General features: G+C 35.8%; 1 protein-coding gene across 7 annotated transcripts in view; it reads left to right on the plus strand.

Moving 5' to 3' along the window:
- LOC106177644 (sorbin and SH3 domain-containing protein 1-like) overlaps positions 1-14,255 on the plus strand; it is a 36,739-nt gene extending 22,484 nt beyond the window's left edge. For 5 of the 7 annotated variants that reach the window (XM_087004606.1, XM_087004605.1, XM_087004609.1 and 2 more), the window contains 10 exons: positions 6,621-6,751; positions 6,966-7,051; positions 7,412-7,537; positions 7,870-7,984; positions 8,316-8,426; positions 8,633-8,771; positions 9,026-9,680; positions 10,278-10,444; positions 10,814-10,890; positions 11,940-14,255. In XM_087004606.1, coding sequence (XP_086860732.1) covers positions 6,621-6,751; positions 6,966-7,051; positions 7,412-7,537; positions 7,870-7,984; positions 8,316-8,426; positions 8,633-8,771; positions 9,026-9,680; positions 10,278-10,444; positions 10,814-10,869 — 1,586 coding nt within the window. In that variant the 3' untranslated portion in view covers positions 10,870-10,890; positions 11,940-14,255. Of the gene's footprint in view, positions 1-2,098; positions 3,510-6,620; positions 6,752-6,965; positions 7,052-7,411; positions 7,538-7,869; positions 7,985-8,315; positions 8,427-8,632; positions 8,772-9,025; positions 9,681-10,277; positions 10,445-10,813; positions 10,891-11,939 lie in introns of those variants that run through there. The other 2 variants (XM_087004603.1, XM_087004604.1) reach the window with 2 other exon arrangements.
- Positions 14,256-17,794: the final 3,539 nt, after the last annotated feature.

Genomic DNA, 17,794 nt, shown 5'->3' on the forward strand with positions numbered 1-17,794 from the left:
TCATACAGGTGACCAGTACCCGGTCAATGTTGGTGATAGTGACCAGCATTCTGCCTCTGCAGGTGACCAATTCTTTGTCCATGCAGGTGACCAACACCTTATCCATGCTGGTGATAATGACCTGCACCCAGTACATACTAGTAATAGTGACCAGTGCCCTGTCCATATAGATGTCAGTGGCCAGTATCCTGTCCATATGGGTAGTAGTGGCCAGTTCCCTGTTCATGTATATGGCAGTGACCATCAAGTTGGTCAAGATCTTGGTCAAGCCATTGGACAATCAGGGGGATGCTCTAGGTTATACAGAGCAAACCATAATCATGCTGCACATTTAGATATTAGAGATCAAGGCTTGAATAGCAGTAACAACAATCCAGATTTCCTCATAACTGGAAATTGTCAAGATGTTTATGTGAATAATTATGATAGGAATTCAGCCCAAACAAAAGGAGATTCTGGTAATCGAATAACAAACACAAACCAGATTGCATTGGATCATTTGAGTGAAATTGATCTGAGGCATCTTCCAGAAATTGATCGCTGTGTATCAACCAAAAATTATGTCCTTGGTCATCCAGTTGGGGACATGGCGGGCGACTCTGTGTCGCCACCTCCTACACCAGCTCAGTCATTTGACAACCTTTTCAATGAAGGTGACAACAGCCTTTCAGATGAAAAAATACTGGACATCTTTTGGGATAGTGAAGCTAAGTTAAGAGAGAGGCTGCCTTTTGCTTACTCGTATGTAGAAAAACCCACAAAAAGTGTAAAAGAGAAAATCCAGCAGTTACATCACGAGGATATTGAATCTGTAGGAGACATTTTTGGTATGTCTCAGTCAGATATAAATGATCATGGAGCAAAAGGAGAAATAGAATTGTCTGATTTAACAAGGGAATTGCGTCACACAAAAAGTGATAATAATATTAGTACTTTGGATGATTTTGATCAGAGAGATAGTTCAAAAAATCGTTCTCAGTCCAGTAACTGCCAAAGTAACAATACTACAGAAAGGGTTGAACAAAAGAGCAAATCTAGAGTAAAGAAAGTAAGAGTCAGGAGACATGATTCTTTAGTTTGTTCAAGGTCTGAACCAGATATCTCAAAGCTTGGCAAAAAAACGCCTTTTCCCAACATATTTCCGCATTCTATTTTGAAAAACAGCAAACATCCCAAACCTAGCCAGCACCCTACTAGCACAAATGACAGCATCTTGTGTAAAGAAAATATGGCCTATAAATCAGATTCAGATGCGGCTTCCATCTGCCCACCTATAGAATCTTCTACCAACATTCCATATTTTGCCAAGAATGTGAAACTGGGCTCTCTCTCCAGTGGGCATGGCAGTAATGAATTACTTCATAGTAACATCCTAAATGCAGAAACCCAATTAGTGAATGATTCAGAACCAGAGGATAGTTCTTCACCAAGAACCCGCGATATAATTGGCACTGATGGTTTTCTATCACAAGTAAGTGGGGCTGATGTTGTAGAAAGGCCAAAGGTGTATGATCTTGGAACATCAATAAGAAGTCAGGATTCTGAATGTGAGGCTCATAAAAAATTGAGCACAGAACATGTAAAACGAAAATACATTGCCAGAGCTTGTTTCAATGGTAACACTGCTGCAAACAGTCAGTCAGACTGCAGTGAAAGGTCCTCGCGACTGGATCCCCACACCTACCAGTCATATGCAGCTGGTATTTTGAATTCGTGCCGTCCGTCTGAGGACTTCCTGCAGCTACAGAAGCACTATTCTATCCTGGAGCGCATTGCAGAGATAGAGGGTCTCACAGTTCATAGCAACAATCTTTTAGGTAAAGGCTATCTGAATAGAGTGAGTCTACTGAAAAGGTTTGATTTAGATAGGGGAACCTTTGATTTAGATGACATCCTGCTGTTTAAATATAAAAGGGAGGTTCTCACAGAGTTAGAAGATATGCATATGGAATTACAGGAAGCCCAGGCAAAAAAGCAGTTCTTTTTTTATGACAAGAAATTACCCAAACTTCAGTGGAGTCCGACAAGAGAGAAGTGTTTGAGAGAGAAGCAGAAATCATTAAGTGATCTCAGGTATATTTATCAGAACTCAGCAGGTAAGGATAATCTCAATACTCCCCTGCGTAGAGGGGCAATTTACAAAAGAACCATGCCAGATTTTAACAGGAATTCTTCATTTCTTGACCTGTATGCCAAATATAAAACACTTGGCAATGAAGCCAAGCAGAAAAATTTCACTGGATGTATTAAGGGTAGAAAAAGTTATGCTGCCCACTCCAAGGGCTCTCCTCGCTTAGGTCCATATATGGAGATACTAGAGAGGACTAGGAAAGCAAAGCATGGGCCAGTGCTGTATGGAACACACATAAATGATCAATTTAATCGGTACGAAATTTATGTGTCTAATTTAAAGAAGGTGTCCAGGTCATGCCCAGATTTAAAAGCAAAATTAAAGGGTAGCTGGTGCTCTGCAGCAGAAAGAGGTACAGGTACCTCAAAACAGTTCAATGCAAGTAGTGCATTGAGATCAAATGTTCCGTCTGTATTACAGCAAACCCCAGCAGCTCAGGTAAAAGCTGGAGAAAGCATTTTAAAAAACGGGATTGACAGCTGTGTTCCAGTAAGGGTCAGGTTAGAGGAATCAGCATACAGGCAGCAAGCAAATGTATTTCCCAATGAAAATAGCTGCAGGAATAAAAAAAAATTCTTCCCAAGTGAATCTAGTTTTAAAAAGTGTAACTTATCTGATAGAAATCAGTCAGAATTTGATCAAAATATCCATGCACATTCGGAGTTTGAACACTTAGCAACAAGTAAAATCCCTGATGCTTCTCAAAATTTTGATGGGCAAATTGTACCAGTTCAAAAAGAAAGAGATACCCATTCACCATTAGAAAAGCCACAAATCTCTTGTCAGAAGGTTAAAGGTTGTTATGATGATAAAAGTCGAAGTCCATTTTTGACAAGCAAAAATACTGGTCGTTTACCAAAAACCTTTGAAGTGTTTAGAGATAATGATGACAGATCTGAGAATATGAGGAATAGAAATAGTGATGTATATTGTATGTCTCTAGGCTGCAAGCATCTCAGATGTCCAGCTGCCAGTGCTAATAACCTCACACTCTCACCTGGAAGCCTTAATCCTTCAACAAATGATAAATATACTATGGGAGCTGGGGAGGGCAGCTTTGAAAATTACACAAACAGAGATGTAGGAGGCCATTTTGATAATAACCCTACTGGCAATGAACGATCAATATGTGACAATCAGTTAAAGGTCGAACTTAGGAGAAATCATCTCCCTGAAAATGAAAGTGACTTTAACCCCAGTGAACGCAAACAATTAGCATTGCATACATTATATAAAGATGAAATAAGAAAAGGGGAACTGACTATTCTTGGGGCACATCTCAGTAGAAACCCAGTACCAGGAATAAGGCCCACTGACATTTACCCACAGAGAAGCAGGCCATGCCATGTTGAAGAGAGGAACAGTTTTGATGGATATGGTAAAGGAGAGGAGATAACCAACTTGGCAAGCTTAAAGTTCAAAGATTCACTGCCTTTGATAGACACACATAGAAATGCAGTTTCTTTGACAAGAGATATGGGGCAAAAATATGAAATCAGTTTGGTGGGTTCTAGCTATATAGGTAAAGGCAATGAAGGTAGGGCAGAGAGTGTAAACAATTTACACAGCGGGGCTCATGTTTCCAGTCCGAGCAGGTTGAGTTCAAGACAACCAGGTATCCTAGATACCTCTACTCATATTAAACAGCTTGAATGCTCAGGTAGGAAAAATGCCGTGTTTGAAAAAGCTGTGCAGGAAGAAATTGTAAATAGAGGCTTACTTAAAAATAGGCAGCCTTCCCCAAGCCTTTTGGCTGAAGAGCCAAAGCCAGATAGGAATGTCTTGGGCAGTTCACATTTAGAGGGTAAGGACCAACAAGATTCAGTCAGTAGAGACAAGAGAAATGTTCCTTCCTCACAGACTTCAGGTGTGGCAATTGGTAGCTCAATGCCCAACTTACTGGAGTACAGAAAGGCACTGTGGAGTCAATCTTTACTGCAGGCCTCATCTTCTCTGTCTGGAAATTTATGTAAGTCGAGTGAAAATTGTTTTGCAAAAAGTCCAGCAAGGTCCAGCAGCCATCCACCAAAAAGCTTTAGTTTTTCACAGCTCATGTTAGCCGATGATAACTTTGCTGTGAAGCAGGGCAGTGGTGAGAAGCAAGGAAATTTTCATGCTCCTTTACGATCCCAGCAATATAGTTGTGAAAGTTTAGAAAATATTGTTGTCAAAAATGGTGAGGTTCCTGCCATAACTACTACACCATTGGGTTTGTTTGGTCAAGGAAAAGAAGGGTACTCTAGCTCACCATCAAATCACGATTACAATTATGCTGAAAGCACCTCTCCATTTGGTAAGAATGTGATTCCAACAACATCAAGTCTCCCAGATAATGATTGCAAGAAAGTTGCACATGCAGGCAAAAGTGCAAAAAGTGGTTTATGTGAGGTCCAGAAAACCCCATGTCATACAGAGTCACTAGATGTAGATTTTCTAAAGAACGCACAAAAGTCACAAGATCAAGATTTTTCAGATGGGCCATTAAAACATGCCTCTAATGAAAAATACCCTGGCTCATGTGTGAGTGAGATTGTTGGTACTGGTGCTGCCACCTGTCTTGACTCTGTCCACAAGATGGAAGATGCCAACAGTGCCACTGACAAAAAACTACAATCTGTTGTCAGGGGAACTGTTAGCGGAGGGTTAAAATATCACCCAATGAATGGGGCTGTCTCCTCCCTTTCAGTTGACCAACTAAATGACTCTAGAGGATTTGGGGTTCAGAACGAGTCAGTAGTTTTAAAGAAGGCTTCTTCAGTTGATCTGGGCACAGCAAAAAACAGATGCGGAACTGTTGATTTCATGCCTAAAACTGTGAACAAATTGTACGAGATTGAGACAAACAAACGGGGTGGAAAGAGTGGGAAAAGGGTCAATCCAATAGTCGCATCAGTGAGGGCTCACAGAACTCAGTGCCGACTGGTCCCTGATTCCTCAGTGTGCCACAACTCTGCCCAGAAACCACCTCCCTATCAAGACCTCATTGGTAGAAATAAAGGGGGAAGGGGCAATAGTCAAAACAAAATGCCAGATGACTCATTAGGTGTTAGTGATGCACTTCATGCAAACATTACCCAACATGAACAAAGCAATCCAAATACATTTACAATGCTCAACAAATACATACATGATATAAAGCAAGATGTGTCCCCATGGAAAGGAGAAAAAGGTTAATTATTATCTGTAATATTATTATATTTAAGTGGGTCTTGAGATGCCAGTTTATATACATATATACATACACATTTATCTATTTATTGAATTGGTGGTTGTGGTTAAGTTTCTACAGTTATTCTTGTCAAGGTAGTCTTAATATTATTAATTGTATAGTTTTATTAGGTTTTTCTGTGCTTTGAACATATTATATGAATATATACCTGCGTAGCATATGAGAATGACATCTTTAACTTATAGCTGATCCTTATCTTGGTTTTCTGGTAAGATTTGATTATTTCAAAGGGTGGCTGGGTTAATTTACTTTTCAGAGCTATAGATTTTAATTTGCATTATTGTCACCATAGTACAAGTTAGAATATGACAAGAAAGTTATCATAATTACACAAATTTCATTCACCCATCTTTTTGAAAATATAGGAAAAGGTTTTTTTTTTTTGTAAATCAAAAAAGTTTGTGTACCCTTTTATGAAAACTTTGGCCTGGCAATGATATTTATATTATAAATACTTTTGATATGGTAATTCAGCTGTAGGCCAAAGCTGTTTGTAGACTGTTTTAAGAAATTCATCAAAATGTCATATTTTGAAGGGTATGTAATGTTGTCATAATATATTTATTTCTTATGAAGAAGAATGGGGTTTATGCTTAGAACTTGCATTATATGCATGTATTTGAATTTAGCTATGTTCATAATAGTGTCTTTCTGTCCAATATATGTGTTACATAATGTGACATTAAAATTCTAAACTTTTCCAAAAGAAAAGGGACAATCATTACAATTAAAGAACTTTTATTTTATCTGTCCCTAACTTTCCTTTTGCTTATAATTATTTACTAACTGGGGAACTTGAATTTATTTATGTCTGGTGTGTCACAACAAACCATCTCTACTTGACCTGGTATCCAGGAATAGTTGCTTGGATATATTTTTCTGATCATGCATTGCTCCTCCTTCTGTCATATATAAGGTGCTGGTGAAATTGTTCAGTTTCCTAGATATTTTGTCATGTAAATCATATACCAATGTGCTTGAAGTATTAAAGTTATTATACATAGTATAATGAATATAAACAAGGTAATGAATGTCAGTCAGTCACATTAAAGGTGCTGGAGAAATAGGTCAGTTTCCTAGATATTTTGTCAGTTAAATCATAGCCCAGTATGTTTGAAGGATTAATGTTATTAAACATGGTAAATGTTTAAAAAACCGTGTTAAGAACTTCGTTGTTATTAAAACGACTTAACAATGCTGAAGAAACTTGTATGTTGGTGTATGATAATACATATGTGATGATGTACCACTGCCTTCTAGATGCAGAGTCTCCCCACAATAAAAGGCCGTCACCTGAGTCTTCACCCCCAGCACCTGCACAGCGCAGTCCGCACGGCTCCTGGGATAGACGGAGAAGGGATGAGGCTGACGAAAGACGGAGAATTCGTGTAGTATGTAATCTCTCTCTCTCTCTCTCTCTCTTTCTCTCTCTCTCTCTCTCTTTCTCTCTCTCTCTCATTTAAGCTAAAAAGTAGGGAAAAATGACAGAATATGTTACTGATGTGTTGCATTATATTGTTTTAGCAGAAACAAGCTGAAAACTTGTCATAATTTGAGAGGGTAGTTTTTGACACGATTAAACTTGTCATTATAATTGTTTTGTAGCAACAAATAACTGAGGAAGAAAAAAAGAAGAAAGCCATACAAGAACAGCTAGACGCTCAAGCTCGAAGGCATTCAGATTATTTTACGTAAGGATACAATTATCAGGATGTCTCTAGATGTCTTTACTTTAAATGCAGGTTTGGGACTTCCTGTATCTGAAAAAAGCATTGTAGTTTTGTAATTCCACTTTATTTAAGAAAAGGAACCAGTGATCAATGTGAAGAAATAGCCAGTAAGAACAAGGTCATTTTGTGTTAATATCTCTGATAGAAAGACCAAGCCTAATAAGTTTTATATTCATACTGGGATATATATATATTTCTGAACCTTATAAAATGAAACAAATATAAGATTTTCAGTGCCTGGCTTTCATGATTGAAAAGATTCATAATAATTTTGCATTTTATCGTCTATGTATTATAAAAATAGTCATATTTTCTTGATAGGCCTGCACAGAAATCTCCCATCCCTACTGATCGTTTTGACAAATACCAAGGAAAGAACATGAAAAAGAAGCCAGAAATTCATGGGAAGGCTAGAGCCTTGTATAATTTCAATGCTCAAAGTCCAAGGTTAGTGTGATTTGTGCTGACATTTATATCTACAAATATAGGCCATTTCCAGCTGGATGACTATAGCTAGATGTTGACTTCTTTTGTTTACTGAAGAGTTTGCTCTCCAGCATTCTTTTGTTTACTGGAGAGAAAACTCTTCGATAAACAAGAGAAATCATCTAGCAGCAAAAGGCCTAATAGGCCTATACCCTATTTTCATTTCATGTAAAATATTTATCATATTTCCTATAATTTTCATAATATTTTTCTGTCAAAACTAAATGAGTGCTTTATAAGATGCAGCAACTTAGTATGTGATCATGAATAGCCATAACTATTTATGCTTACAGGGAACTCTCCTTTAGAAAAGGAGACATCATTTTGCTGATCAAGAAGGTGGACAAGAATTGGTTTGAAGGAGAACATCATGGAAAAACTGGCCTCTTCCCTGTTAATTATGTTGAGGTAAATCAGTTTTATTAAACCTTCGCAGAAAGATCGTGAATGCTCAGCTGAAATAGGAAACCCATTCTACTACTACCACTGCTACTTGTATGGAGAAATGGAATGTTTTAGAATATTTTTACATCTCATTTCCTCTGAATTAAATTGTAAGGGTATTATTATTCCAAGCGATCACATCTTTACTTTTATTAAACCTTCACAGAATGCTCAGCTGAAATAGGAAACTCATTCTAGTACTACTAATATAGAGTAATGTATTATTCCAGAGTATTTTTGCATCGCATTATTTCCTATAAGTGTGAATTCTGATGTAAGGGTTTTGTTTTCCCAGGTGATCACCTCTGTAGAGGCTGCCCATCTCCAGGACCTAGTTTCAGAGGGACAAGCTGTGGCCAAGTTCAATTTTACTGCCCAAACCAAAGTGGAGATGTCTGTGAAGAAGGTAAGGGGCTTATACCATTAACTATTAGTTGATGTCCGTTTGATAATTTTTAAGTACCCATTTGGAAGATGTTTTGAGTCAGAGAAATTTACTAATTTACTTCTTTGTAATAATTTTACAACAGTATTAACATTAAATGGTTAGTACTGTTACTACAGCATTTTTTTCAAAAGCAGTTTTTAAATTTTCACTTTGTTTATTTCTAGGGTGAGGTTGTGGTGCTAATCCGTCGTGTAGATGAGAACTGGTATGAAGCTAAGATAGGCAGCCGACATGGCATTGTCCCTGTTAGCTACCTGGAGGTAGTGAGGGAGCCAACGAAAAGAGCATTCTCTCCAATTTCAGGTATCAATGATTTTAATCTACATTCTGTTGGTGCGTGATCCCTGGATTTTACCTATTTAAATTCTAGGTTACATTTTATTTTAATTTAAGTTTTGTGTTAGAGTTTGAAACAACTGCATAATTATAAGTCTCTAAATTCAGCAACTTATGTGATGGTAAATTACTTAGATTCAACATTGTGCTATAGCAGTTTTATATTTTCTGTTCAGATACTTTGAAAACTGCACTGATATTTACCAACTGTTTTCTTCCAGTGTCTTCCAGTCATCCGATGTCGCCAGTCAATTATAATGGTCCTTTGAGCCCCACCCCCGGTGCCCCCGCCCGCCCCCAGCAGCCAGTGTCCTGGTCGCCCACACAACGCAGTGCCAGTCCTTCATCACAAACCAGGACACAGTACAGTCCACAGTCGTCGCCCAGGACCATACATGCTAGATCAATAGTAACCAAGCAGAGCAGTCCACCCCATGACCAGCATCCAGGAAGCGCCTACTCCACACAGACCTGGTCACCTACATATCGTAGCTCAAGTCCTAGGGATTACACTGATGCAGGAGGGCGACCAGCACAGAATAGAGTGGCTCCCCCTTCAGGTCACAGTGGCAGCCAGCCTCAAAGTTTTTCTACACAGACGTGGACAGGGGGGAGCCCCTCCCTTGTGAGAGCTACAGATGTCCACAGAGGGGCACCAGATGTTGGGTATACACAGGAAATTAGGGCACCAAGTCCTACCACATTCAGTTCAATAACTATGTCCACCTCTGTGAAGGATAAAGATAAGAAAAAGAAGCATATAATTGTGCAACCAGCACCAATCAGTGAGCATCAAACAAGTGTCAACCTTCAGCAGACTGTAATACCTCAACAGATTCCAGTATTCAAATGTGAAGGAGAGGATGAATTCTTACCGTAAGTCACTAAAAGTAAAAACAGCTCATTGACATCAGTTATTATTATTTTAGATAGTGGACAAGCCTGGTTAAAACATTCTTTACATTCCTTCTTTGTCCAATATCAATATACAAATGGAAATTACAGGCATATATCCTAACTTAATTTGCTTTTTAACTTACTGGTGGTTCAGGATAACAATATAAATTATAAGAAAAATAGTATTATTTGGGGATTGATGGTTGCCATACCTGATAAATCTAAAATTATTAATGGCTATAGCTACACTTTTGGATCTCTTTGTCACTGCTTAATGGGCTACAGGACTGGAAATTGTTTATTTTCTCATTTTATTGGCAAATCTGCATGGTTATATATTCCTTTAATTCCCCCTTTGAAATAAAGAATCAAATAATAATTTCCTTATTTTTCTTTTTATTTTACTCTTATAATCACTGTGGGGGGCAAGGAAACAGCCAGCCTGAAGATCATACTAAAATGAGGACTCTTTGCTCAGATTTTTTCAGTGTCCCAAATTATCATTGTTATTATTCATTGTCTCAGTATTTTGTCAGCCATATTGTTCTGGTCTTTAAGAACATTGCCAATTTTCAGGTATCAGGCAGTGTATCCATACCATCCTCAGAATGAAGATGAACTAGAGTTGAAGGAAAAAGACATTGTTTATGTGATGGAGAAATGTGATGATGGTTGGTTTGTCGGTACGTGTGTACGCACTGGGCAGTTTGGTACTTTTCCGGGAAACTATGTGGAACCTGTATGTAAGTATTTCATTTCTTTCAGTCGTCCCATATGATGCTTTTTCAGTTAAACGAGCACTGCTACGGTTGCTGACATTTTGTCATTGTCTTATTTTTTAAAAAAGTGTAAACAGAGTAGTTTGGAAGACTTGTATATTATTAAATGAATTATTATACCTATGAAGGCATAAGAATCAGCATTGGAGGATTCTTCTTAACAAATGATAACACTTTCATTTCAAGATCTGTGGCCTATTGTTTGATTTCACCCATGACTACAGTAAATTTATGGGTATTGATAGTGCATACACTTCAAACAGCACCTATCTCCTCAGACCTAGAATAGGTTGAACTCGTTCATAATTTCCCACTGCTTCTCTGTTGCTTCAGATGCTACTGTCTATAGAGCCCCTGGCTCTCTTGAGATTCAGCTTGCCCCAAATTAGTCCCTCGGTATGAAAGGGCAGGTGAGGTGCTTTTCCAGTCCTGGCACTGTACCCAGCGTGAGAATGCATGGCGTGTCCCGTGGTGTTTGCATGAAGCCCCCGTTTTCTCGAACGATATGGTGTCCTCACTGTGCCCAGTGTTGGATGTTTGATATCATGTTTCTTTTTTTGTGTTTATGTTCATGAGTTTGGTACGTTCTTTTTATGTGACAGTAAGGCAATACTGCATGTTCTACTGGTATGCACATTTAGGAGGATTGTTGTGTGCACTTTTTGCATGGATTGTAAAACAACTAGCATGATGATTCTTGTACAAGACAGACGCTGTTTTCACCAGTATAATAGTCTGTTGTTTGAGGGTTTACATCTTTGTAAGAGCCATGTCAAAATATGTAGTAACAGACCAAGAAAAAGAGACCTTCAGAAATAAATACCTACCAAATAATTTTTTTCAAGTTTATTTTTTTGCACAAACATGACAAGTATCCTTTTTCAGTATTAGGTTAACAGTGAGTTATAGTCAGAGCTATCCATTCTGGAGGGGGGGTTAATAGATTTTTAACAAACTTTTTTCTTTCATCCATTCCTTTAACAGGATATCTGCATTTTATCAGGTGTGAGTGTTTGTGGTATGATTATATAACTTTTTTTAGTATTTAGTTTGTTTTACCATTGCAATACTTCATATCCCTTGCATTTGCATTCAACCCTTGCCATTTTTCTCCCTTGGTCATGTAATAGAAGTTCCTGTAGTCTCATATTTAAGAATGTAATGACTTCTTCAACCAAATTAGGCTGCATTGTTGTTTTTCGTGCATTTTGATGGTGTGCCTTAGTTTAAGTTAAATGAACATCATTTTACAGACTGCTTCCAGTGGGTACATAAAATGTTTGCTTCATTTTTAAATGGGCTATTATAAGTTCATGTGTTTGAAGATTTTAATTTTTATCTTTGCTACTTTCACATTTTCATATATACCAGTAGATTTATTCATGTACAGGATAAAGTTACGTTTTTTGCATATCTCTATATGTTCATGGAAATTCTTAGTATTTTATTTCTATTTCAGGAGTATAACAAGAGACATAGTGCACTTTAGTGGTACATCAAGCAAGTACATTTTTGTAAAAGAAGACGTAGCAACATCGATATAGATTTATATGATAATTGTCTTATCAGGATGAGACATTGGCAAAGTTAAACCTAGGATGATGGTTATTATAACATATTTAGGAAAAAATGACAGTTGCAGATTGTGAAGAACTTCATAAATTGAATATTGAGAGAAAAATGAAGGCAAAATATATAATAGTGGTTAATTTATCGATGGTACTGTTTATTAGCACTTGTTCAGATTCAGTTATAGTTACTGTATGCCATATATGTAGCAGTTTAAGTAATCAGCAGTTAATGTGTAAGGGGAATGTTTTATTAATTTACAGTATCATTAATACATATTTTATTACTGGATATTTTTTTTACCGAATTCAAACATGACTTGGGGGGTGGGGGATTTGAGTGTCAGTCAATTTAATGTCATTATTCTTAGTATGATAATGCAATGGAAGAAAAGAAAGTGAATACTAAATGCGAATAACTGACATGATTTTAAAACTTTTATTTAAGTTATTGGCGTGTTCAGTATTTAATCCTGCTAAGTATCACTTTTTTTACAAGATGAAAACTAAACAAATTGTATCATCCAAACATCTGAACACTGCCTTAATACTACAAAACAAGTAAGTACACCAGTCTTTTTTTTTCTTTCATGAATGTCAGTTATTTTTCAGAATTAATACTGATATTCTTCGAATGTCAAAAGGAACAAAATCATTGTAGTTAGTTTTTAAGTATAGCTCAAGGGGTAATATAATTTATGCATATTCATGTGGTAAAGCTATGACATGGTTCTTTGCCTTGCTGCAAACTTTTACTGTAATAATGTATCATTTTTATTCACACATTCATATACACATCACTTTACTGCATGCTCACATACTCACGTTCTAACATACTGGAGTTATTTATGGGCCAATTTGCCACATCAGTATTTCATCTTTTTAAACTGTATCTGACCAAGCTGTGTCACTAAAATTATGTATGATTTCCCACCAGCTGTATGGAACTAGATCTACAAACAGGTAAGGACTGCTCTAGCATAATGTTTAAGCCAAATGACAATTCTTTTAACCAAATTAATTGTAAATTGGTTAAAAATATGCAGATAAGAAAAATTAGTTGGAGCAATTTATGTATAACTGTTGACACAAATAATCTGCTATTATGTGTCTAGAATGCATGTTACACATTACAAGTATTAATTTATTTGAGACAAAATCACAAGGCCATGTCCACACATGCACGATGTTGTTTTTCATATTCACTCTTAGATTTGTGTATTTAACACATTTTCTATCTAAAACAAAAAATAAGCTCTATAAAAACTATGAATCCACACTATTAAATGTCACGAAAATTATAGTGATTAAGGGGATACATTTTATACTAAGTGACTTAGTTTGGCAGAAAAATGGAATATTTTATTTTTCTTTTGTTATTTGCTTGTTGTCTTGTGTGAGGCACTGATGATGTAAACCAATAAAACTGTCTTTCATATATATATATGTTGTTAGTGTTGAATAATCAATCTGAATAGTTGTCCAGTGTGATGTGCACATTTCTGGCATATTATCTTCTGCACAGTGCCAATTTCTTCAGGTTCTACCCATTACATTGCCAGAAATTGATGGAGAAATCGAAGTGTGAGGGTTGTCAACTGTAATGCAAAAATTACTTAATATGACAAAGCAAGATTGTAGATAAGTAGATAATGTGGTATATCACCTTTTACAAGTTATGTTATCTTACTATTTAATTTATGGTAGTTCAGTGGTTACATGCATAATTGTATTTATATGTGCCTCTGCTGGCAATAGCCGCCACCATGCAGTCTATTCATTGGTTCTTTCAAATGCTTTACCTCAACTGGTAGAATGTGACCAAATTGACGCACTCTCCACCATTCTTATTTATTCTTGATAATCTTCTGTAAAAAGGTACGTTACAATTTAGCTCCTATAATAAGGCAAGGTACACACAATACTAATTATTTTAAGCTAGAAGGTAACTTTCCACAATCTAAATTAGACAATTTTACATCTGTAATTATGAACCAGTCCTGCTGTCTACTTAATTTCATATATTTATGTATTTTATTTTTAAAACATTTATTGAGCTGTTTCAATTTACAAATACTTTCTTCAGCTTGCCATGACATTAGTGAAGTTGAAACTTTCATCACTAAGAGGATTGTTGTGTGGCTTCATTTACTTTGTTTTTTGTTTTTTTTTAGCAAAATAAATTATAACATTACATGTCAAATGGATTTTTGTATCATGTTATGAACTCTAAGAAAAAAATCAGTCTACAAATGTTAAAGAAGTTGAAGATCAGGTTATCTGATACAAAAAGTAACTTGATAAACCATTCGATCCCAAGTCACCTCCAATAATTTGAATTCACTGAAGTGGGGCTAAATTTCGTAACTGTCATGGAAGTGACATGAAGATGTAGACAATGAAATATCATGACAATATGTGTAACAGGACAACCGACAGATACAGAAGTACATGTTTATGCCATCAATATGAACAAGGCAGCAAAGCTGTCAAATGTACAGACAAAAACCAGAAAATAAAAATGCAGGAAATAGGATACTGTCAATTTTGATGAACTAATGTATTATGCTTACTGTAACTGCATAGCCAACATCAAATTCTTATTCTGCATAACATTGGATTAGGATGAAAGTAAAATGTGTATCAAGCATTAGACTAAGTTCCCATACCTAGATCAATCTAACAGGATCAATGCAACTCCAAGGGGTTTCTCACTAAATTGCTTTCAGTTTGAGAGTCTTAGGATTCTGGCATGCCAGTTTCAGTAGGCGTGACAGACAACTAAGCCACTAACATTGATTGCAATTTAGCGAGAATTCCCATGGAGATAGATCGATCCACAGTTAGCGTGATAGGGTCTGGAAATAGTCCCTAAGGTGTCAGGCTGATAAGAGTTAAACTTTGGAAATGCCAGAATGAGGTACAGTGAAAATTACACACAAAAAAAAAATGCTTAAACTCATTAATATATATATATATATATATATATATATAATCACTATATATTATTAATTTCTTTTTTTTTTGGCTGTATGTCAATCCTAAGAATCATTCTTGTAACTTAACAAAATACAGAAAATGTTACAAAGTAAGAGTACAGGGCTCCTGGCAGATGGGAGTGATAAGTCACAACTTGAAAATGCCAGTATAGCACTCTATAAACCTGCATTGCCTCCAAAACAGAAAACAATCACACTGGTTTTCAAACACAAGCTGCGCACTTCTGTCTTATGAAACTTTTCACTAAGTTTCAGTATCGTAAGTGACATGGTTTTCCCTTAATTGCTATCCTGGCAGCAGTGTCCAAAATAGGGTTTTCTTCAACTTTCATGCAATAAAACATAATACTTAACAGCATAATGACCATCAAATTTTTTTTTAAAAAAATAAAAGTATCATGAATATTCAGAAAATGTGATTTGGGAAGGTCTTCAAGGCCATGGAAGTTCTGAGTCACACTTTCAAAATGCCAAAATGTAAACAAGAGATAACTGTACTGAAATGATTTTCTTTCCATTTTCAACACCTTTTTTAAAACAAAATGATCAATAAACTGTCATTTTTAAATGTTCAACTAGGAAAATTGCTGACATAGGAAAAATAGCAATAGAACAATTTTCAATGTCCAATTTGCTCCATTTGCAGATGCTGAACATAGTGAATGATTAAATCTGACAAACTGCAATGATGAGTTCCTTTCCATTTATGATACTTTATTACACAATGCACAATATTATAACAGGTTTACCGTCATTTTTATATAATCAACAAACAATATTGTTAAGAAGCAGAAAATGTCAAAACAACACTTTTACATATCTTATTAGTTCCATAATGAGACTGTTAACATGCCTAAGAATTAAATCTGAAGAAATAACAATTATATACAAAAATACAGAAAATGCACAGCACTTCTGGTGGATGGGAGTATAAAATCACATCTTGAAGATGCTTGTGTTTGAAAAATAATTTAAAAAAAAATTTAAATAAAACGTAAAAAATTCCAATAAAGCTGCTATTCAAACTTTTAATCTAGCTGTATTAACTTGATATTAATAACCCCACCAAGTTTGAGAAAAATAAAGCACTGTTATTCATCTATAGCATGTTGGCATAACACATTCTTTTTGTTGTAAATTTATTTGCAATGTTAAACACCATTTATCTGCACAATTATCACCAAATCCTAATTTTGTGACACAGTTAAGAGAGCTAAACCTATGGGACTTTACAGGGAAATCTCAAGGAGTGTTTTATGTAATCTCATTTAATAGCCAATTGAAAATTAATGAGTAGGCAAGTGACTTTATAGACCTTAATTTAATTAGTGATCACCCAAGGGACAATTTTATAGACTGTCATCCATACAGTACCATCATATAGCACAAAGGTGTTGCGTACATGCTGAAAAAAGTGAAAAAACAGCATTACTTCCCTAAAAATGACCCGATGATGCTGATTTTCAAACTTGACCTGCGTATTATGAATATTCATTAGTTCTGCAAGTTTCAAACCAAAAGGTAAAATGGTTTTCCACTTATCATGTTATCAGTGTTGCATATATGCTGAAAAAAGTGAAAAACAGCATAACTTCCCTAAAAATGACCCAATCATACTGATTTTCAAACTTGACCTGCGTATTATGAATATTCATCGGTTCTGTAAGTTTGAAACCAAAAGGTAAAATGATTTTCCACTTATCGTGTTATCGGTGCTGCGTATATGCTGAAAAAAGTGAAAAAACAGCATAACTACCCTAAAAATGACCCGATAATGCTGATTTTCAAACTTGGCCTGCGTAATATGAATATTCATTACTTCTGCAAGTTTCAAGCCAAAAGGTAAAATGATTTTTCACTTATCATGTTATCAGTGTTGCATATATGGTGAAAAAAGTGAAAAACAGCATAACTTCCCTAAAAATGACCCGATCATGCTGATTTTCGAACTTGACCTGCGTATTATGAATATTCATCAGTTTTGTAAGTTTCAAGGGAAAAGGTAAAATGGTTTTCCACTTATCGTGTTATCGGTGCTGCATATATGCTGAAACAAGACAGCACTGTTCTGCAATGGGTTTACTTCCATTTTTAGAACACTTTTTTAACATAAAACAAAATAAACAGTTTTCTACCATTTGTATATGATCAACTAAGAAAATTGATGAGATGGGAAAAATATCAATAGAACAGTGTTAAATGTCCAATTTCCTCCATTCTGAGATAATGAATATAGTAAATGATTGAATCTGACAAACTGCAATGATATTTGTTTATTTCCATTTTTGACGCTTTATAACATAATACACAATAACAAGTTTACCATCATTTTTACATAATCAACTAACAATGTTATTGAGATGCAGGAAATGTCAAACAAACACTTTTACGTATCTTATTAGTTCAATAATGAGACTGTTAATATGCCTAACAATTGAATCTGAGGAAATGTGAAAAAACAGCATAACTTCTAAAAGAATGGCACGATTATGCTGATTTTGGAACTCAACCTGCGTTTTGGTTAGTTTGACTACTCCTGTGAGTATAATGACAATTGGCCTATTTGTTTTTCTTATATTGTGTTATTAGCGTTACATATATGTTGAAAGAAGTGAAAAAACAGCATAACATCCCTAAAAATGGCCCGATCATGCTGATTTTCAAACTTGACCTGCGTATTTCGAATATTCATCAGTTTTGTAAGTTTCAAGCCAAAAGGTAAAATGGTTTTCCATTTATGGTGTTAT

The sequence above is a fragment of the Lingula anatina genome, chromosome 2 (genome assembly GCF_051362555.1).
Source record: "Lingula anatina isolate TDL-2025a chromosome 2, LinAna3.0, whole genome shotgun sequence".
Taxonomy (NCBI): Eukaryota; Metazoa; Brachiopoda; class Lingulata; order Lingulida; family Lingulidae; genus Lingula; species Lingula anatina.